The following is a 22,182-nucleotide window of genomic DNA, read 5'->3' as shown; positions in this document are numbered from 1 at the left end:
TAGTTTGGTAAACTAGTATGCTTCAATACTTTGCTGGCACCATTTGTGCTGTTACTACAAAGTGCAGTATTGTGAACCAGAGCTTTTGGGGAAGCTTTTCTGAATTCTAGAAGAAGAGTTTAAATTTATACCTCTCCCTACCCTTTCTCTCTTGTAAGGAGGCTTAAGGCGGCTTACAAACTCCTTTTCCTTCCTGTCCCCACAACAGACACTGTGTGAGGTAGGTGGGGCTGAGAGAGTTCTGAAAAATTATGACTAACCCAGAGTCACTCAGCAGGACTGTAGGAGTGGGGAAGCAAATCTGGTTCACCAGATAAAAGTCTGCTGCTCATGTGGAGGAGTGGGGAGTCAAACCTGGTTCTCCAGATTAGAGTCCATCTACTCTTGACATCAGCCAATCTTGAAGTTCAACCTTTTCTATTTTGAAAAATCACTTAAAAAGCTAGCTGGACCTGACATTTTACTGAGAGCCAGCGTGGTGTAGTAGTTAAGAGCAGGTAGACTCTAATCTGGAAAACTGGGTTTGATTTCCCACTCCTCCACATGAGAGGTGAACTGGATTTGGTTCCCCACTCCTACATTCCCGCCAAGGGACCTTGGACTAGACACAGTTCTTTGGAACTCGCTCAGCCTCACCTATCCCACACAGTGTCTGTTGTGGGGAAAGGGAAAGGAAAGGCGTTTATAAGCCCCTTTGAGTCACCTTACAGTACAGAAAGGGGGGTATAAATCCAAACTCTTCTTCTTTTAATAATAATGGGGTTGTTATCAACTAAATTTTTATGCCATTGAGCCCAAACCTGGCCTGTTGTCATTGGGATTACATCTCTTTGAACCTTTTTTGATTTTTAAAAAAATGCCTAGTCTTGAGCTACTAACTGGTGCCAATTGTGTATATGTTTGTAGATGCTGATATAGATGCTCTCTGTGTTGCCCCCAGACATGTGGAAAGGTCAGACTTTTTCCAGTCATTCTTTGACAAGCTAAAGCAGCAAGATGGTATCAGAAACCTGAGAGTAAGTATCTTATTTCCCTTGGGACAGTTCACATGTGTATATTGGATGGGTGGGGGATACATGTACATTATGTTAGTAGCTGTTTCAGAGGACTATTCATCTTTATTTTATCTAACTAGTATGCAACTCTTCCCCTCATGGGCTCAGGTTGGCTTCCAATATGTTACAGACAATTAAAACACAAACCTTAGTCTGTAAGACCCCATGGTATGTTCTAAAGCAGACTAACACAATTTATTCCAGCAACAGCTTTCATGAATCAGAGCTCACTTCATCTGATAAGATGAACACTAAGATTTAAAAGGGATATGTGCAAGAAATGGGAAAAGGTGGAAATCACCAAAGACGAATTCAAACAATTCAATTTGTCAGCATGTGTTGGGAAAAAGTCAGAAAGCCTAAAGTGCAGAATGAGCTCAGACTTGCTAGAGAAGTTAAAAAAATTAAAAGGGCAAAAGGAAGAACAAGGAAATTGTAGGATCACTATGTGGGGAAGATGGCAAAATGCTAACAGGGGACAGAAAAAAGGCAGAACTACTTTATGCCTTCTTTCTCCCCAAAGGAAAACAGTTCTCAGCCTGGGGGAAATGGAACAGAAGATTCAGCAGGGGAAATCCAGCACAGAATAAAGTGATAGTGGTACTGGAATACCTGGCTACTCTAAATGAATTCAAATCTCCAGGGCCTGATGAACTACATCCAAAGAGAATTAAAAGAAATGGCAGAAGTAATCTCAGAATCACTGGCAATAATCTTTGAGAATTCCTGGAGAATAAGAGAAGTCCCAACAGACTGGAGTAGGGCTAACGTTGTCCCCATGTTCAAAAAGGAAAAAAGAAGTGCTAAACAATTACTGCCCAGTCAGGCTGACATCAATACCAGGAAAGATTCTAGAGCAGATCATTAAACAGACAGTCTGTAAGCACTTAGAAGGAAATGCCATGATCACTAAAAGTCAACATGAGTTTCTCAAAAACAAGCTTTGTCTGGGGGACATTAAATTGTCTATGTGTGCACATCACTAGTTGAATCTCTTTGCATTTTAAATGTGAGTAGGAGACATGCCCTGAATGTATATGGCTAGCTTGCTTGAGATAGATATTGAATTCTTTCTTTTCATATGAGGAAACTTTTATCTTCCTGGATCACATCAGTTCTCAGATTAATCTGAAGGACAACTTACTTTAAAACTTCTCTTCCTTTCCCTGCAGGCAGTTCAAGATACATATGTACCAGTAATCAAGTTTGAATTTGATGGTATTGAGGTAAATAGTTAATAAGCTATTGAGTAAGCAAAATATAAAAGATTGTTATGCATTTATATGGGCATGTCTTTGGAATATGTGTTTATGAATAACTGTTCATTAGCAATGTAAAATTTACAGAAAAACTGTTCAAAAATCAAAACATATGCAGTGCTTGTTTTCCTGTCAAACCAACAAAATGCATATGTGGACTGCCTGACTAATTTATGAAATTTGAAAGTATAAATATCATTATTTTCTATAAGAAATTGCAGGTTTATCCAATATTTGAGAAATGGATAGGGGGCACTCAACTGAGCTCCTTATTTCATTAACCTGATGATCCAAAGGGATACTTGGTTGTGATGGGATCAGGAATTGTAGTGTCACAGTGGTTCCAGATTTTTCTCGTAGTATATTTGAGAAAGTGATGCTGAAATATTGTTGGCAGGGGCCATGCAATGGAGTCTTGTGTGCTGTTTGTTTTAATAGCTGTTATTGTAAGTTGCTTCGAACCACAAAGTAAGATGTGATATAAATGTTTTAATAAATGTTTCCATGGGAAATTAGTACCTTGGCTCATCCAGAGATTTAGGTCATGGTTTCACCATTATGCAGATGATACCTAGCTTCTCTCTGTTCATCATGTTCTGAGAAAAATAGTTGAGAGTCTATGTTGTGTGATGAACTAGATAAGGATAAATTAGCTTAATTTGAGAAAGACGAAAGTGCAAATAGGATGTGTCAAGGAAGACTCCACAGTCCCCTTCTACTTGAATTGCTTATTGATTCAATACACTCATAGAAACTTCTTCTTTTTTGTAGTTTATTACATATAACAGGCAAGCTTACAAGTTGCTCTAACGAATTAACAAAAGAAAACTTCAGGAAAAAAACGAACTGGGCTTCAGCTTCAGTTAAACCCTCACTCACTAACTGCCCTTCCTGTGTTCTGAGCCACATCCTCCAACTGACACTTTCAGAATGTTCCTGAACTCTTCACATGCCCCTTTTCAGCTGAAATTTAGGGGCTAAATGTCTCAAAATTTCAGTTAGATCCAATCATATCATACAGGCAATTATATATAATTGAACGTCAATTACCCTGACGACTTAGTGCAGTATCAAGCAATAATACACCTACCCTCTTATAGTGTCAACCTCAAATTCATAATCTTGTAGGGCTAAGGACCATCTCAAAATACTACGAGCATTGCATGTTTTCTCATCTTGCTCAAAAAAGGCCAAAGCTGATTTCATGGTCAGATCTTTACAATAAACTTCTAGACCCTATTAGGTAAGGATGTAATTTTTTGATTGCCCACAAAATGCATGCAGGCATTCCCTTCTCTATCAAGCATGGAGTATGCACATTCTCTAGGTAACAGCCTCTTACCAAGGAACCGACTATTGGATGCAATCAATTGGTCTATTTCTGAACTAATGTAGCACCTAAACCTCGTCTTCAAGCATCAGTATACACTTCAAATGGTTTGTTAAAAATCAGTGAGCAACTAATACTGGAGCATTTACAACAGCCCTTTTACCTACCAAAAGCAGTTTGACATCTATCGCTCCAAACAACTTTAAATGGAGCTCCGCTACATAAGTCTGATTAATGGTGTAGCTAGTTCACTTAGTTGAGGTAAGGAACTCTTATAAACCCAACTAATCCTAAAAGGACTGAAATATCCTTTTGTGGTTGGAATAGGCCAATTTTAATACTGGCAACCTTAGCTTCATGAGGCTTAATTTGGACCCATGCCGGCACAGTGAATCCAAGGTATATCACCTCCTTCCATCCAACATTGACACTGCTGACAGGGTCTCAAAGCAACCCAGCTTCCTTGAACCTTCTGCAAACCATTCGTATATGTTTCAAATGGCTCAGTAACCGTGACATGATGGCTATATCATCCCTGATAACCAAAGGCATAATCTAATCCCAGTAAGAACCTTATCATCAACCTCTGGAAGGTTTTGGATTCGTTTAACCTAAAAGGCCTCAAATCTTGAAATGTTTCCAAGCCTCGTACACAAAGGCTTGTTTTCTCAGAGGCTTTTTTTAGTTAGGAATTTGGCCAATACCCCTTTGAACAGTCCAAGGTGCTTAGTAAACTTCAGCACTAGCTAATCTTTCCACCACCCTCCAAACGGGTGTGTGGATAAGGATCAAGAGTTGTCATTAGATTAACCTTTCTCGCAAGTCTACACAGTCTGAATTCAGGAGGGTCACCCCTCAGACACTTGCTTTTTTTTTCTTTCACTAGTACTCAAGTGGGTGCCCCCCCATGCACCAAGTTACTTCAGGCTCAGTCAGTCTTCTTGGAATTACATAATTAAGCTCATTGGGTAAAACCTGTATTATCACATAAAGGTCCCTTTCCAAAGCCATTAATCCAACTTCTAACAGGCTTATCCACTTATGCAGTAATAAACTTTATTACCCACTGCAAAGCCAAGTATTCACGCCTTTTAACACATCAAAGTAGGGTCTCTTTGCTTTAGCTGAGCCTGCTTCCCAAATTCCTCTTGCTGTAGTTGTCCCATTTCCCTGTAGAGTTCTCCTTTGCAGCTCACAGGAAATATGCATTTACATCCTTGGGACAAGTGAGTTGGTCAGGGTAAAGTTTCTCTCCCACTCTTGCTCTAGCTAAGCCCAAAGGACCTCTTATGTCTCTACCAAAACAATAACCGATTTGGACTAAATCCTAGGGCTTTCTTTGGACTTGGAATCGGAGAGCAAACGGCCAAATATGGTACCGCTTTTGATCCCAGCGGAATTTGAAATGCTTTAGTACATAAGACTCTCGCACAACAATTGTCCTGTAGTTCTGAAATGGTGGCCCTCCACTCCAAAACCATTTGACTGAGGGTTATAATGCCACTACAGGGGTGCTGAACCTCACAGCTAACTCACAGTGAAAAATTTTTCATCACCTGTGACATCAAATTAGGCTTCCTGATCAGTCATTAGTACTTATCACACCATATGCATGGACACAAATTCCATTAAGGCCTTAGCTACTGACAATAGATGTAATGCTTCTCACACAAAAGGCACAAGGAAATCTGTTGCATGGTCAACTATAACTACAATATACTGTTTTTCTCTTAACTACTTTTAGGTAGGACCTAAATGTCCAAACTGACCCATTGCAAAGGGTTCATCAATTACTGCAGGGTCGTAGCTCATACCTCTAGTTCCCATTTCAGTAGGCGTGCCCAACCCAAGTTGACATACATCATATGGCCAAGTTCGGCAAAACTTTAACTGCTTTTAGTCAACCTCTAGGCAAAAAAAACTGCCTTTGAAATTTCTTTCCATAGTCCTTTTCTTATTCCTCAGTGTCCAGCCAATGGGACACTAGTGAGCCAGTTCTAATAACTCTCTTTCCCCTGTAATTCTTCTTGGAATTACTTTAACTGTAAGGTTATTACTTCTTTTCCTCAGAAAAAGCCCTCTGCCTCCATTTTTTTAATGCATACAATAAGCCAGGATTGCCATATAAATCTCTCAGGATTTTCTTTGTAGATACTTCCTCCGTATAAACCCTGCCTTTTTTCTCTACATAACTCTTTTAAAGTAGTATATGATCTCTTTTGTTCAGTTTTTTTAAACTGCTCAGACCTTTCATGACATATACATATTTTCTTTATCCTCAAAATGTCGAAAAGTTTCTGAACTCTCCATAGCTGGGAACTAGTAGTGCTTTTAATCAGACTCACCTTTCTTTTCCCCAATTGTGACTTAGTTAACTCCAGCTTTTGCTGTCAACTCCACTTCCACCCCTACTTTTTTCTTTTGCTCACCTCCATATTTGACTTTTAAGTTTTTTCCTAGCTTTTAGGAATCCTAGAAGGAAACTTCTTCTAAGTGTACATCTTCTTAATCTCCCTTTGAGCTCTTCTGTTTCTCTCTCTCTTTCTCAGTGCTTGTTTTAGCTCCTTTTGACCTAAAATTCCTACGCCAAGTGCTCATTTCAGTCTAGATTGGTACAACACATCTGCTCCAATTATAAAAAAAAGGCATAATCAGAAACACTGGGTGTAAATAAATTCTACATATATGTCCTTTCTTTCAATTCTGGGAGTCTGGATATGAATCAGTACTAAAATCTATAGTACATAGGGGTCCTTCATATGGGGGTAACCTGCATCCTTCCCTTGCACCAACTGGGATGACTTATTTGCTTTTTTAATAAACTTTCTATGATTACAGAACTCACATTCCGCCTCCTGTGTCAACAGAACCTTCCACCCACAACTTCCCCAAGTACACCTTTCATAGCCCTGAGATCTCCCAAACCCACTGCCCCTGTTCCTCGATATCACACTATTTACATCAACCAGCTGTAACTCTCCCATTCTCACTCTTGGTTCTTGTTCAGTGGATTTAACAAAGTTCCTCACTACCAGCATATCTCTTCTAGTTGTCACAGAGTTTCTCCATAGGACTTAGTAGAGTTCTTCTCATCACCACGGTGCACCGCCTTTCTCCTTCACTGAACAAGCAGAACTACTCTGGTGAATCATTAACTTCCTCCCAAATCTTCATTTTGCAATTCAAAACCCGACATTATTTTAACATGTTGCACTCTTGTTTCTCTCTTATTTCTTGCACATTGTGGGATTTGAAGTGACCCCTTTCTCCACACATGAAAAAAGCAGATTATATTCCTTGGTGTATAGATCTCAGCCGGCTTACTGGGCCTTGGAAAGAAGTCCTTTCTCTGAAGCAAACTTTTTTTCTCCATCTTTACCTGTAAACTCAATATTTCTCGGGTTGGTTTCCAAACAATTCTCTTCTCTGATACAAAATGTGCTGGTTTTCTTCCTTCCGTTTTTTTATGGCGCCATCTGTCTAAATAGCAGTCAAGTCAGATAAATTCCAGTTCTCTTTAGCTTTTGAACAAGAGCTCTCGAGATTTCTCTGCTCGGGAGTGTGTGAAAAAATTGCTCTCTTTAAGCTATCAAGTTGCAAAAGTCTTCTATGGACTGAACCTCCTTTGCAGCTCTATACCATTGCTGAACTATAAGTTTCTAATCTGAGCCATAGTAAAGTTAAAACATAGCTCTCCCTTCCTCTTGTGGAAAGCTCCCTCAGTTCTTTTCTCTCTCTCAACTTGGATCTCGGATCTTTCCTAAATCTGGGCTAAGGCCTGCCTTTTGCAATTCTCAGGTGGCTTCTTCCCCAAGTGTAAGTTCTCACCTAATAATCAGAGCTTAAATCTCCAGCAACGCAAGGCCATAACGCCATTTCTACTTGCTCTCTCTTCTGGGGAACTTCTATTTTCTCTCAAGGCAGCTTCAAACAAAGCTAAAAACTCTCTCACTGACTCCACCCTGGGCTGATACCTGGGGAACTGTCTCTTCTAAGCCAAGCTGCAAAGCTCGACTCTCTGTCTATCCCAGCATCAGCAAGTTCATGGTGGTTTCTTTGAAGCGCGCATAAACGCTTAGAAGCTCTTTCATCCATCCCTCTAGTGCTGGTTGGTACTGGAGGAATGCCTGTATCTATACTCTATCCCGCCTGGGTCAGCATTAACTCTGCAGTCCTCTGGGGTGTACTACTAGACCTTTCTTTGGTCATTCTCATCCATGTCTCTCAACTCTCATTCAACAGCTGTCCCAAGCGGTTCCCAACTCTTGAGCTACTCACTCTGCTGCTTGATCTCTGGCTCAGCTGAAAATGAGAATATTCTGGGTTGCCTCCCAGTGTGCTCCCTGCACCCCATTCACCCTTTTTTTAGATCGAGGTTTCACTACTGGTTCGTCCCATCTGCACATTCAACTGAAAGCTGTGGCATTTGTACTTTAGGATAAATTTTGGGCATACCTTTTGCTTGCCAAATAAAATGCTCATACCTGAGTGTATTTCAAAATCCTCCTTGCTAACAATACTCATGTCAAGCTGAAGTTGACCTACATGTCCCTTCTACTTGAATCTTGTTTATTGGATTCAATACACCTTGGCATAGAACTTCTTTCTTTTGTAGTTTGTCATGGCATATAACAGGCAAGTTTTGCTGTAAGTTGCCTTTTAACGAATTTAACAACAAAAAGAAAAAACTTCAGGAAAACGAACTGGGCCAGCTTCTGAAGCCTAGTTAAACCTTCTCACCTTACCATCCGTTCTTCCTGTGTTCTGAGCCACATCCTCCAACTGACACTTTCAGAATGTTCCTGAACTCTTCACAGGATGAGAGTCTGATCCTGAATTAGAACTCTTAAATTCATCTGACATAACAGTTGAGTTGTTCCATTAGACAATAGTTTGCAGTTTGGGATGCTCCTGGGTGTAGCATTACTCATGGATAGTCAGAGGACATCAGCTAAGAAATGATGCATTAACTACAACTTCTGTGGATGGAAAAAACCAAATTCCTGAAACTCGTGTGTGTGTTAAGTGCCATCAAGTCACCTCTGATCCTACAAATCAGTTTCCTCCAAAATGTCTTATTATTACAACCTTGCTCAGATCTTATAAACTGAGAGCTCTAGTTCCTTTGTAAAGTGAATCCATCTCATGTTAGATCTTTCTCTTTTCTGTTGCTTTCAACCTTTCCTAGTGTTGTTGTCTTTTCCAGTTATTCTTGTCTTCTCATTATATGACCAAAGTATGGCAGTCTCAGTCATTTTAACTTCTAGGAACAGTTCCGGCTTGATTTGAACTACAATCCACTGATTTGTTTTCTTGGCAGTCAGCACTATCTGTAACGTTATCTTCCAACACCACATTTCAAAGGAATCTACGTTCTTCCTGTGAGCTTTCTTCATTATCCAGCTTTCACAGTCATACATAATAGGGAATACGTGTCATGAATTAAGTTGATCTTGGTTGTCGATGACACATCCTTACACTTAAGAATCTTTTCTACCTCCTTCATGCCCCTCCTGGTCTCAATCTCGTTATGATTTCTTCATTGCAGTCTCCTTGGAGGCAATGAATAGGAAGTTTTCAACAGTTCCAGTTTCCTCATTGTCCACTCTAAGGCTGAGTAATTATCTAGTAGTTATTAGTTGTGACTTTTTGATGGTTCTGCTGTAGTCCTGCTTTGGCACTTTCTCTTTTAACTTTCATCAGTAATTGTTTCAAGTCTTCATTGTTTTCCGCAAGTAATGTAGAGCCATCAATATATCTCACTGTTGATGTCGCTCCCCCTAGTTTTTGCTCCACCTTCGTCTGTGTTTAATCCATCTTTCCTTATGATATGTACTGAATACAGACGGAAGAGATAAGGAGATAGAATTCATCCTCGTCTGACATTTTTGCCAACTGAAACCATTCGGTTTCTCCATATTCTGTCCTAACCGTAGTCTCTTGTCCAGTGGACAGGTTGTGCATCAAAATAAACAGATGCTGTGGCACATCCATTTCCTTAAAACCAGCCATAGCTTTTCATGATTCACACAGTCAAAAATTTTGTAGTACTTTATGAAATACAAGCTGATTTTCTTATGAAATTCTCTCATATGCTGCAGTGACCAACGTAAACTTGGAGTCTGATCTCCACAGAAACTGATGCTCTGATGAAGTCTAGATTAAGTAATTGTAAAGCATTCTGCATGAAGCTGCATGTGAAAAACAATTCAGGAACAACAGCTGGTATAAAGTATAGCAATTTGACAGGCTATAGGGAACATATAATGCTATCAGGTTTTGTTAGCCCTCCTACAATACAGATTCTTGGATGCAGAAATTGGTTTATTGAACAGGATCAGCAGACAGCTCTTTGCTGGAACTAATTACAGTACAGCAATTCTGGATTTATAACTCTTCCCTTCTAACCCCCTCCTTTGGAATCCCAGCAGGGTAAAGTAACTAGCAAGTTCTAAGTGAGGTGGAATCTCCAAGGTCACACAGTAGATAAGACAAGTGTTGCCAGGTTAGAGGGTGAGGAAGCATTTTCCTGCCTCGAGCAAAAAGAAAAATGAAGCAGAGATTTCCCACACTACCTTCTCCTGTTGTATCCCAAAGATCCATCGCAAAGGGAATAGCTGACATATCAACAGGTTGTCACAGAATCTTGATAAATTCCAGCTTTGCAACCTCTTCACAGTCTTCTAGGCCTGATTTCAAAAGACTTTAAAGCCCTGTGCCTAGAATACATCAAAGACCACCTACTCCAGTGTTTATTTATTTATTTATTTATTAGGTTTATAGACCGCCCTCCCCCGGAGGGCTCAGGGCGGTGAACAATATAAAGAGCACAATCAATTAAAATACAATATAAATATAAATTAGAATGGCTCTGATAAAAATAAACCTTACTCTATTAAAATGCAGCATTAATAATGAATAATGAAAGTATGAATCTTTGTTGTTGTTTTTGCCGTCAAGTCATAGATGTCTTATGGGTTTTCAAGGCAAGAGATGAACTGCCATTGCCTGCCTCTGTGCCTCACCCCTGAACTTGTACTTCAAGTCTGTCTTTGGAGCTCTGTCTTTGTGTTCCCCGACAATCTGATGCAGAGGCGTAACTAGGGAAAATGGAGCCCGGGACAAAATCTGAGTTTTCCACCCCCATCCCCATATGGGTGGCCACCTTTCCCCACCACGACCAAACAAAAAAAATTTGCACCAGGTCATCTCAGAGTCACCGTCACATTATAGAATATGCCCCCAACTCACAAATCTGGGTGAAAGCTGGATTTTAAACAGATCCTCATGAATTCATATGATTTTTGCATTGGAATGAAATGAAACCACCATGAAACTATAGAGCATGTCTTAGTCTGCAGGCAGCGCACCAAAACAATTATGCATCCCATGCTCTGTGGTGCCACAGTGGCGCAAAAACCTTCTTGAGAAACATGGATCTTCATGATTGCTGCACAAAGTCATCCCAAAATCACCAGCACATCACAACTCCAGCCATTAGCCACATGTCTGAACACAACACATCCCACACTTCATGGTGCCGCAGTGGCACAAAAACCTGCTTGAAAATCATGGATCCTCCTGATTTTTGTACTTGGTCACCCCAAAATCACCAGCGCATCACAGCTCATGCCCCTGGCAACATGGGCAAGGGGTGACGGGGTTGGGGAGGGTGGCAAGAGGTGGGGGAGGGACTGGACTGGTTGCAACTACACCTTTGCTTGCTGCCTGCCCTGTCTCCAGACTGGTTGACTACACCTCATGTGCTGCCCACCTTGACTCTGGCTTTTCTGGCTGAGGACATTCCAGGGGATGAGGCCAACCTTAGTTGGTCTCCACTGCACAGCTGACCTCCATGCAGCAGCAGAGCTGCCAGCGGAGATACACCACAATTTCCGTGGCTTATCTCTGTTCTCCCCAGTGGAGGATTCTTGTGCCTTTTTTGGCGGTTTTTAAAAACTTTTTTGGGCTTCCCGCATCATGGAAAAGCCATTTGGAGAGGGCGGGGCGGTGCCAACCCACTCAGGATTGGGTTGTAAAACATTTATAAGTTGACTTGCGCTGTCGACCCATCATAAAGCTTTTACCCAGATCGGGAGCAAATGTTTCACATCATTGAAATAATGTTGAGAAATGAGGTACACGCCTGGCAGCTGTGGCATTGAAGTGTGCTCTCCAGATTCTCTTTCCGCTCCTGTCTGGAAATAGTGCTCATCATGATATGTAAAGACTGTTGCTGCTAGAATGAGGTACAGACACAACATTTTCCCCCATAGCCACTTGGCAGCTGTGGGGGATTTAATTCCCCAACACCATAGAATCTGATTAGGATTGGGACCCAGCTTCAGGAAAGCAGAAGCATCTGCCTCTCCGTCTCTCCCCCCTCCTCCCAACACACACACTGTTTTTTCTGACACAACACCCCTGGGATGCTGTTGCCGTGTTGCAGGGCTGCACATGCTCTGAACACTGCTTATGCACTCCACAATGAGCATCCTTCCCTGGTGCCATGGTCCCAGTCATTGTTGGGCCTGTGGTGCGTGGGGAATTAAGTGCCCACCAACTGCTGCTTGTCTGCAGGGAGATTGAGTCAGGTTGGGGGAATCATGTCCTGGCTTGTGGTCAGATGTATTATTTAGTCTGGCTCCAAGATTGGTTTTGCCAACTAAGTTAATTTGGATAAAATGAACAAGAACCACTGAGGTTAACGGTTCTATGTATTGATGTATGGAGTCTACATGGTACAGATCTGTACTTATTTGTTTTTATTGCTCTACTGCTTAGTTAAAGATTGGCTCCTAAAGTGACTCATGGTAACTTTCAGATACAGTTATAAGCAAAAAGTTAAGGAGCATTGTTTTAACATCTTTTGCCTATTTCAGCAGTAAGCAAATAATTAACAGTGAACAGAAATCCTGTACTTTAAAAGAAGAAAAGGACAAGACAAATTGACAGAAGACAGGGTCTTATTTTAGCACTCTTTTTGTGACTTGTGGGCAAGCGTATGTTATCCTCTGCTGTGCCCTTTTGTACAGAAGTCTTAGTGAGGGCTGAGGCCAGGTAAAGTAGAAGAACTGGTGTATCTCTGTTTTCCAACATGGCAATAATTGGCTGTGTTGGGCACCAAAGAGGTATGGGTGGGATATACTAATAATCATTTGGCGTCTTTGCAACGTTTGGAAGGTATCTCCTTGTTCCTACCACCAGTTTTCACTCCACCTTCATTTAAATCAAATCCAGCTTTTTTTAATGACATGTATCTCCACAGACCAAGTTAAGCTAAACTGACCAGTGTGTCTGATCTTTGACTGTAAGCTCTAATAGCTTTAAGGATTTTTATTGAAAAGGTGCTCCCTTAACTTCTTTAGATCGACCTTGTGTTCGCGAGGCTTCCACTGCCATCCATTTCTGATAACCTGGACCTTCGAGATGACTCGTGTTTGAGGAGCCTCGACATAAGATGTATACGGAGCTTAAATGGTAACCTTCTGCTTTTCCAGAGGATTAAGAGTGGCTGCTGAGCATTGCTACAGTTTTGCTTATTTAGCATATTAACTCTCGAAGCATGTGGTCTTCTGGTTACGTGAGTTTTTAATTAGGTTTGTGCTAAAGCTAAGTAGTTCTTGATGTGAGTAATGATACTTCATGTTAGTTTAGCATGCTCAAGTCTTTAAGGTTTATTGAGATAACAAGAAAGGCATTAAACATCCTGATAAGGTAGGGCATAATTATCCCCATATTGCTGACAAGTGAGCTGAGGCTGAGGAGGTAATTGCCTAAGGTACATACTTAGACCCTGGTTGGAAGACTAGATTCCCTTTGCAGCAGGAGTCCAGAGGCTGTGGCATATCTTTTTCCACCTCACACCATTATTTTTGAAAAGCTGTTCTTGCAGTTATAGTGACATTCCATTTTTTAGCTGTTTTTATTGTGAAAAGGACAGCAAGAGACATATTTGCCTACCTGGCCTTGGGAACCACAGGAGCAGGTGCTCCCAAGGCTGTCTTGCATTCAAACCTACTTCCTTGCTGGCCCTGGGCGGCAATTGTTACTACCCATTTCATTTTCCTACCACTAGTGTAAGTGATGTAAAGCAGCAAACTTCACTCCAAACATTATGTGCATCATTCTGCTCCCAGTAAACTATATTGCCAAACCTGATTATAGGGAGAGGGGGAGACAACACGTAGAAACAACCTTAGCTATCTCACCCTGAACTTCCTTTTGTTGGTGTGCTGCTGTGCAGTGTCCCAAGGGTTGCACTGGAATCCTCTGAAGGCCTGATGTGGTATCTAGTAGTTATGTTTAACAACCCTGGTCCAAGACGATCTACTGAAATCAGGGTAGAAGAATCAGGCTCCATCCTGATCTACAAGTGTCTTCAAACTATTGTGATCACTGTGACATTTCCCTCTTTAAAAAAATAGGCCCCTTCTGCACACGCAAAATAATGGGTTTTCAAACCACTTTCACAACTGTTTGCAAGTGGATTTTGCCATTCTGCACAGCTTCAAAGAGCACTGAAAGCAGTTTGAAAGTTCATTATTCTGCATGTGCGGAATGAGCCATAGTGTGCCTTTTACTGTGTGCTGGTTCTTTGATTGTGTAGGAAAAAGAATCCATGTCTCTGAGTGGCCCTGTAGCGAATCACCTTTCAGTTCACACCACAGAGCTGGACTATGGCTTGGTGCTCCCTTCTTCTGACTTCAAGACTTTGACATGCACTGGATCAGTGTTTTTCAAGTTCTCACACATACAGAAGTGCTAGTGGCACAAGAAGTTAAGTGCTGCTGCTGACAGAACTCTACAGTGGCTATAAAGAAACTTGAGGAGATCACTGTTGCAGGATCCAAGCCAAAGTCTAAGAATTGCTGAACTTTAAAGACTTGGCAGTTAATGTTTCTCAGTCATCCTATGTTCTGTGTATTGGTAAAACCAAAAGCTAGTTTTATCAGTCTTGTGTGATAGTACTTAGTTGTCTGTCTTTCCTCTGCTTTCTGAAGAATAGCTCACTGGCTGGGATCTAAAGTGTGTGTGCGTGCTCACTATCAAGTCACAGCTCATTATCAAGTCACTATCAAGTCACAGCTGACGGGCAACTGGCAACCCTGTGGGGTTTTCAAGGCAAGAAACATGGAGGTGGTTTTCCATTGCCTGCCTCCATGTCACAACCCCGGTAGTCCTTGGAGATTATCCATCCAAATTCTAACCAGGGCCAACCTTTCTTAGCTTCTGAGGTCTGATGAGATCAGGCTAGTCTGGGGCTATTTAGGTCAGTATGGGATGTAAAGATCTCCGTGAGGTCCATGGCAATTAACAGTGGAATCCTAAGTGATGTTGCACCATTGCACCCAAAGTTCATCATCCTAGGACAGTGGTGGCGAACCTATGGCACGGGTGCCAGAGGTGGCACTCGGAGCCCTCTCTGTGGGCATGCACAAACAGAGTTCATCATGTGGGGGGGGGGGTTTCATACCCCCCCCACACACATCTAGGCTGGCCTGGGCACGATCCTTTACCTGGGAGTAAGCTTGGTTGCTGGCAATGGGGCTTGCTTCTGAGTAAACCCTCCTAGGGTCGTGATTCGCCCTACACAGTTACACAGTTGCTTCACCAAGCTTACTCCTAAGTAACGCGCACCTCGGAGCCAACCGTTTTCCCTAAACTAAAACCTCGGTATTCAGGTTAAATTGCCGTGTTGGCACTTTGCGATAAATAAGTGGGTTTTGGGTTGCAGTTTGGGCACTCGGTCTCGAAAAGGTTCGCCACCACGGTCCTAGGATTGCCTTGTAAGATTGAGCTGCAAATGAGGGAATGTCTATATTGAATGTCATCTTTGCCCCTTGCGCATTGGGTGGTCTTGGGCAAGCCATACTTGGCCTTATTTTTCTATCTGCAGCTTGCGATTAATAGTGCTCTACCTCACAGGTTTGTTGTAAAGATTAGAACAGAGCAATGCTTGTAAAGTATTCTGAGTCTATAACCTCCTTGGGAGTGTGGAACTAGTTATGTCATTCTCTGGATTTTAGCTATATTGTGGGATAAAGTAACTAGTGTTTTCCATTGAGATTGTCTTTTGAGGCCTTGTTCTTCCAGGGTGATGTACCCATGCAGAATTAACCCTTACTCTTTAGTGGCCTTTGGCTGCATTAAACTATTTCATTTTTCAACCCTTACTCTATGTTTCTTTTCATGTGCTACAGGCTAGTTGTGTTGCATAGTTTAGCAGGGCTGGTTAACTTTTCATTTTAACACAAAGGCTTAATGTTTGCCGGCAGGTTGCAGAGTTACAGATGAAATACTTCATTTAGTACCAAACAAGGAGAACTTCAGGCTGACGCTGAGAGCAATTAAACTCTGGGCAAAACGTACGTACTTAATGCATCAAATCTTGTGGTCCTGGCCTCTGAGTTTAATAGTCCTTGAAATGAATCTTTAGGCTAAGCCAGTAAACTTGCAGCATAGACAGAAACTGATGGATACAGGAAGGGGTTCTTGGTAAGGCTTCGGGTTCTGGCACAGTACGGTTAGTCTGGCTGCTTCCTCTTCCCCCCTCCCCACCTCTCTGTTGGCATCTGGAAGGTCAGGGCTCTGAGCTGGACTCAGGCACATGATAGGGTGACCTGCTCTGGGGACCAGCAGGCAGGGTGAGCCACTTCCTTCAGGAGCAGCTTGGGACATTTGACCTAGAGCCAGGAATCAAATCTCTTAATATATCAGCTAATCATAAAATGTATGCCTGTTAAAAAAAAAAAACATGCAGAGCCAAAAAATAACTGAAAATCTCTCCTACAAAACAGTACTCCCAAGTTGGTTTGCTGACAATACCTCTTGCTTTCTGTGAGGAATGTTTGGTTCATCTTGGACGTTTGCCTTGAACTTGCATTCAGATTCTTAAGCATTGCAAAGACACATGTCTTCAGATCTTTGCAGGATGCATAAGGGAAAACTTACTTGCAGATGAATTTGAAATAGCTGCCACATGGGGGAGCTGTTTCAAAAGGAAAGCATGAGTTCTCTTTCAGCGGGGCTCTACAAAATAGTCTCTACAAAGAGGCATAGCAGGCGGCAGTGCCATCTTCCTCTGAGGGGGTCAGTGATAGCGATGCTAAAGATGAGACTACCACTGTTTCCTCCAATTAAGGTGGGAGAAGAGCCCAGCCACCTTCTTCCAGAAAACTACCCTAAAAGACCCCTCAGGGTTTTGATATGAAGGAGTCCATTTCTGTCGGGCCATCCATGCCTGTGGGATCTGGTAAGGACAAGAGTGAGTGGTGTGGGAAAGACTCAGATACCCAGATGATTCGAGCATAGATCAGCTGAAGTGGCCTTGGGCAAACGTGTCCTGCAGCAAGTGCTCCAAAATCAGGGGTAAGGTTGGTTCTGATTCTAACAGAGCAGTATTCCCTTCCTGGTTAAAGCTTTGGTACATAATCAGCCTGGATGACTGTAGCCTCACTGATGGAGAACAACACTTTGAAGGTGTCTTCTTGTCAGTGGGGCAAAGTCATCCAGAACGCATCCCAAAGTACAACTATGGCCGAATTCCCACTGAAAATTTAATCTAGATACAACTACGTTTCAAAAGAATCGGCACCTTTTCATCCAGGTTCCAACATCCTCACTGCAGCATGTTTCTAGTGAAGATGTCTAGGCCTGCCCCTTGGGGGGGGGGTACCTGCTGTCAGGGGTGCAATTGTTAAGCTAGCAGCACCAAACTTTCCGAGTGTCCTTAGGAGACCCATCTGATTATACCACCCAGGTTTGGTGAAGTGTGGTTCATGGTGGCCAAAGTTATGGACCCTCAAATGTGTAGCCCCCATCTCTTATTAGCTTCCATTGGAAACAATGGGGGATGGGGCACCCCCTTTGGGAGTCCATAGCTTTGGACCCCTGGACCAAACTTCACAAAACCTGGGTGGTATCAGTAAGAGACTCTGCTGATGATACCACCCAGGTTTGGTGAAGTTTGGTTCATGGGGGCCAAAGTTATGGATCCTCAAATGTGTAGCCCTCATCTCCTATTAGCTCCCGTTGGAGTGTTTTTTCAAAAAGGTGCATATATAAGCAGGTCCAGGAAAATCCCATGATAAGGAGCGCCAGAAATGGGACTGATCTGTGTTCCACAGTTCGGCAGTGGGGAGATCATGGATATTTTGGGTGACTATCCCAGTGGGAAATCACCCTATGATGAGGTGCAAAGCATACAATAATTTAAGCTAGGAAAACTTTGGGGCTTTGTGATGTCTGGGGAGGCTGGCTCAGCCTCCTTTGTCCAGGAGACCTTGCAAAAATTTGCATAGCCCTGCCTGAACAAAGGAGGCGTGACCTAGCCAGCCTGGATGACTTCACCCCATTAAGAGAAGTCACCTTTATGGTAAATACAAAGTGTTTAATCAAGCCTGCAGTACTTCTAAAGATGGCTAAATAGCCAAAAAAAAAAAAAACCCAACTGTGAGCTTCAGACTCCATTTCAAATGGGGGATCCTCAAAGGTGTAAAAAGGTGTAAAAATTAGTTTCATTTTTTATGATGAAACAACGCATGAAGTTTACACTCTCAAATTGCCTCGCACTGAAGGATGAGTAAAGTGGAAGGGACATGAAATGCAAAGGGGTAAACGTTAATGATGCCATGTCTGTTCTAGGGCATGGGATTTATTCCAACATGCTGGGATTTCTTGGTGGCGTTTCTTGGGCTATGTTGGTGGCAAGGGTATGCCAGCTTTATCCAAATGCTTTGGCATCTACCCTAGTTCACAAATTCTTCCTGATTTTTTCCAAGTGGTAAGTATTTGATGAACCTGTGTTAATTCATAGAGCATACGTAAATGAGATTACAATGTGGGCAAAACTGTGCTTAGATCTGTGGCTAACAAAATGTTACCACTAAATTATGTGAAACTGCATATTCTTCAGTGTGACACCCTTGAAATCCATCCTAGGGTGCTGGAGGCTGGTTAATGTAAATATTCCTCTGTACTGTAGCCCAAATGATTGTCCACACATACAGATAGATAGTATCAGTAGTCAAAGTCCAGTCCCAAGTCCCAGCTGACTTATGGTGACCCCTTGGAATTTAAGACAAGAGAAGTTCAGAGGAGGTCTGCCACTGCCTGTCTCTGCATAGCAATCCTGGACTTCCCTGGCAATCTCCCCTCCAAATGCTAACCAGAGCCAACCATGTTTAGCTTCTGTTTTCTGATGAGACTGAGCTAGTCTCCTTGTTGTGTGTCCAGGTGAAGGCTTTGACTTTTAGGCGAGTCTTATAAACATTTACAAGTTGCATGTTGGTCAGTTGACTGCCTACTTGATCATTTTCAAATATTCCAGAAACCCAAGAATGCTACTGTGTAGATGGTAGTTTATTTTTCTAAAAACTTCATTATGGTGTCTTTTGTTAGCCATGCTGATCCTACTGACCACCTGCTGTAACTGCAGGCATTCCCAATCATGAAGAATTGTGTTTTGAAACGGTTATCCTACTCCGGTGTTCTAGAGTTTAAAAAGCAGAGGTATTGCTCAGTAATCATTAACATTTTTAGAAACCTTAAACTAGTTCATTCTATTTTAAAAGTTGGTGTTTCACAGTAATTTAACAAACATGTTTCTGTAACTAACATGGCATCAAATATGTGGATTAAAATATCTTTGTGTAGTGAAGGCAGAACCTGACCAATATTTGACTAGATCTTTTTAAAAGTTGACATAACAGCCCTAAAATATTGTCCTTTGTGCAGTGCAGCACAAAAGGTCTCCCTGAGGTAAAGATTCTATTTGCCCTCCTATTTCTTTATTTATCAGAGAATTAGTATGTTTTCTGCGCCCCTCCCTTGCTGCTGGGAGAGAGATGACACCCCAAATTGCGAGAGTCTACCACTTACTAGAGCATGCAACTTGGGAGAGATTAAGTAGCCCAATGTCTTGCATTTAGTCCTTTTCTCTCTTGGTCTGATCCAGCAGGCTCGTTCTGAGGGACCCTGACACACAATTTCAAATTAATACTGAAGTGTAGAATACTAATGTTCCAGTATGTGTGTGTACACATACCTGGGGCTGTTGTCACTGGGCAGAGGCGGAGATACCAGGGAATGGGGGGGTGTTGCACCAGGTGCCTGCCTGGGGGTGGAAAATCCCCCCGTGGTGCCCCCCCGCCTTCCCCCCTCACAAACTTACCTTCATCAAACAGTGCAGGCTAGAGAAGTGGCCTGTTCCCTTCAGGCTGAAAACAGCCTGGTGGGAACTACGCTTCCCAGGAGACCTTGCAAGCCCCAGGGTCTCATGGGAAGTGTAGTTCCCACAAGGCCGTTTTCAGCCTGAAGGGAACAGGCTGCTTCTCCTACCTGCACTAAGCTAAGGGGTGGGGGCAGGGCGCCGCGGAGGGGGGTGGAAAACACAGAGCACCAGGCACACTCTGGCCCAGCTACGCCTCTGTCACTGGAGTTTCTCTTTCAGGGAATGGCCAAATCCTGTCTTGCTGAAACCACCTGAAGAAAGTAACCTCAACTTGCCAATCTGGGACCCCAGGGTATGTACACCAAGTGGGGTTTTGTATGATCCTACCTTCCTCGGCATCTATGATTGCAGGGCTGCGTGAGGATGTGGCCTTCTCTGAAAGGAAGGGAGATCTCCTGTTCCCTCTGACTAAATTGGGTCTGCTTCTGGGAACATTAATAAGTGCAGCTGAGGTCTGTATGGTGGTGCATACCAGCTGCACCCAGAGGATTAGTTACAATGGAAGCAAAACCTTTCTTTGCCTGAGATGCTGGCTAGGCTGTCTTCCACTGAACAAGGTTTGGGTTGAAGGGGGTGTATTGTCATGTGCCACAACTCAATATTTATCAGTCCACCAACTTATTCAAATCATGTACCCTTCCAGACTGTCAGGAGACAATGGGCACAATTACAAAATGGCTGCCAAGGGGAGGGGGTGCATTCACAAAAGCAAGCCAAGCTTCCTCCTAGGATGAGACAGGTATTTCTAAATGCGGGTTCCCATATAGATTCAAAGGTGATACCTTCAGGGGTCTTCTGAAGTACCTGCTCCTCCACTGAAGTGGAGTAAAACTAGGAATGGCTCTTTGCTTTAGGGAAAGCACTTGAGGGATGAAACTAATGGGTTCCAGGAAAGACATTGATGGGCAATACAGAGTCCATGGGCACTGCATTGAGAGGCATTGGTCTAAAGATGCCTTGAAAGATGATATTTTTATTATGGCAAAAATTTGTGTGAACTCAAGCCCATATCAGATGATTCCATGATATTTCAGCCTTCAATGTATTGCTCATGTATTTCTTAAGTTATTGCATGCATACTCTTGTTAATTTTTCTGCCAACCTTGTAAAGGAAGGTAGCCTTCCTTTACAAATGTGAACGAATACTTGAGTGTGTGTAGCCAAAGGCTAGCCAGCAAGTACATAGCTGAGATGATCTGAACATGGAGAATACATTCAGGTCATGTAGTTCAAGGTAATTGTATCATACTCTTTCCCTTATATGCACCCATTCAAATGCCATAGGTAAACCCATCCGACAGAAATCATCTCATGCCCATCATCACTCCAGCCTATCCACAGCAGAACTCAACATATAATGTGTCAACTTCAACCCGAGCAGTCATGGTAGAAGAATTCAAACAAGGTAACTCTTGTCAGTCTTCCCCAGTCCTTAAAATATGCTGTCTCGCATATAAATGGCAAGCCAGTAACCATGAATGTATTCTGGCAAAACTGTGAAACAAATACTTCGTAATGCTTGTCTAAAATTGTTTTTTCTATTTTATTCTAACTGTGCATAAAACTTGATCCCAAATCAGTTTTGGCTTCAGTTGACTAATAATGGTTTGCTGGACTATAAACTTGCATACACTTGTTAGTATTTCTTTTTTTTTTTGCTATTTTCTAACCTTTTTTAACAGAGTCTTTTCTTTAATAGTATTTTAATTCCTCAAATCATTGTTTCTTCAAAATTCTGTTATAAGAAAATCTCTTATATCATCTAAACAAAACAGGAGCCTCAATTGGGGAGATATTTCCCAAGATTTCCTGGGTCCTTTTTTTAGGCTTTTCTGAAAGACTACTTCTGTTGAGCACACTTTCTCCGTAAAATAAACTAAACTTCTATTACTTCAATTTTCTTTAAATAATAATTCAGCAAATAATTATTCAATCAGTTTGTTGTTCAGTCAATCACACTATCAGTGAATCACTCAACTTTTCTTTAATGACAGTATATATGTACAACTAATAGTGATAATGTAAAAAATGTCTACTGTAGAAAGAAGCATTTAAGTCTTGCTAATTAGAACAGCTTGTAGTATTTAGTCTTTGTTAATTATTCATTATTTCCATGTTCTACTTTTTGCTCCTTATTTTGAATCACCTTATATTTTAAGTCGGAAACGATTACCTTCAGGATATGCAGGCATCCAATATGTAAGCATGGGTTCCTTTGGTTAGCATGAATTCATCCATTGTTTTTCTCCTTTCTTCTCATCTTTGGTTCTCTCCTGAGTGTTAACACTCTTACAGTGTTGCCCA

At 42.0% G+C, this 22,182-nt stretch overlaps 1 protein-coding gene across 1 annotated transcript in view; it reads left to right on the top strand.

The window, feature by feature from the left end:
* PAPOLG (poly(A) polymerase gamma) overlaps window positions 1-22,182 on the top strand; it is a 42,664-nt gene that overhangs the window by 1,732 nt on the left and 18,750 nt on the right. Inside the window, exons 4-10 of the mRNA XM_048506950.1 lie at window positions 907-1,016; window positions 2,228-2,281; window positions 13,013-13,124; window positions 15,923-16,012; window positions 18,291-18,429; window positions 20,098-20,170; window positions 21,163-21,283. Of these exons, the coding sequence (XP_048362907.1) occupies window positions 907-1,016; window positions 2,228-2,281; window positions 13,013-13,124; window positions 15,923-16,012; window positions 18,291-18,429; window positions 20,098-20,170; window positions 21,163-21,283 (699 nt within the window). The remainder of the gene's footprint in view (window positions 1-906; window positions 1,017-2,227; window positions 2,282-13,012; window positions 13,125-15,922; window positions 16,013-18,290; window positions 18,430-20,097; window positions 20,171-21,162; window positions 21,284-22,182) is intronic.

Source organism: Sphaerodactylus townsendi, linkage group LG01 (genome assembly GCF_021028975.2).
Source record: "Sphaerodactylus townsendi isolate TG3544 linkage group LG01, MPM_Stown_v2.3, whole genome shotgun sequence".
NCBI lineage: Eukaryota > Metazoa > Chordata > Lepidosauria > Squamata > Sphaerodactylidae > Sphaerodactylus > Sphaerodactylus townsendi.
The sequence above is the reverse complement of the archived record's forward strand: the minus strand, read 5'-3'. Positions and strand labels throughout refer to the sequence as shown.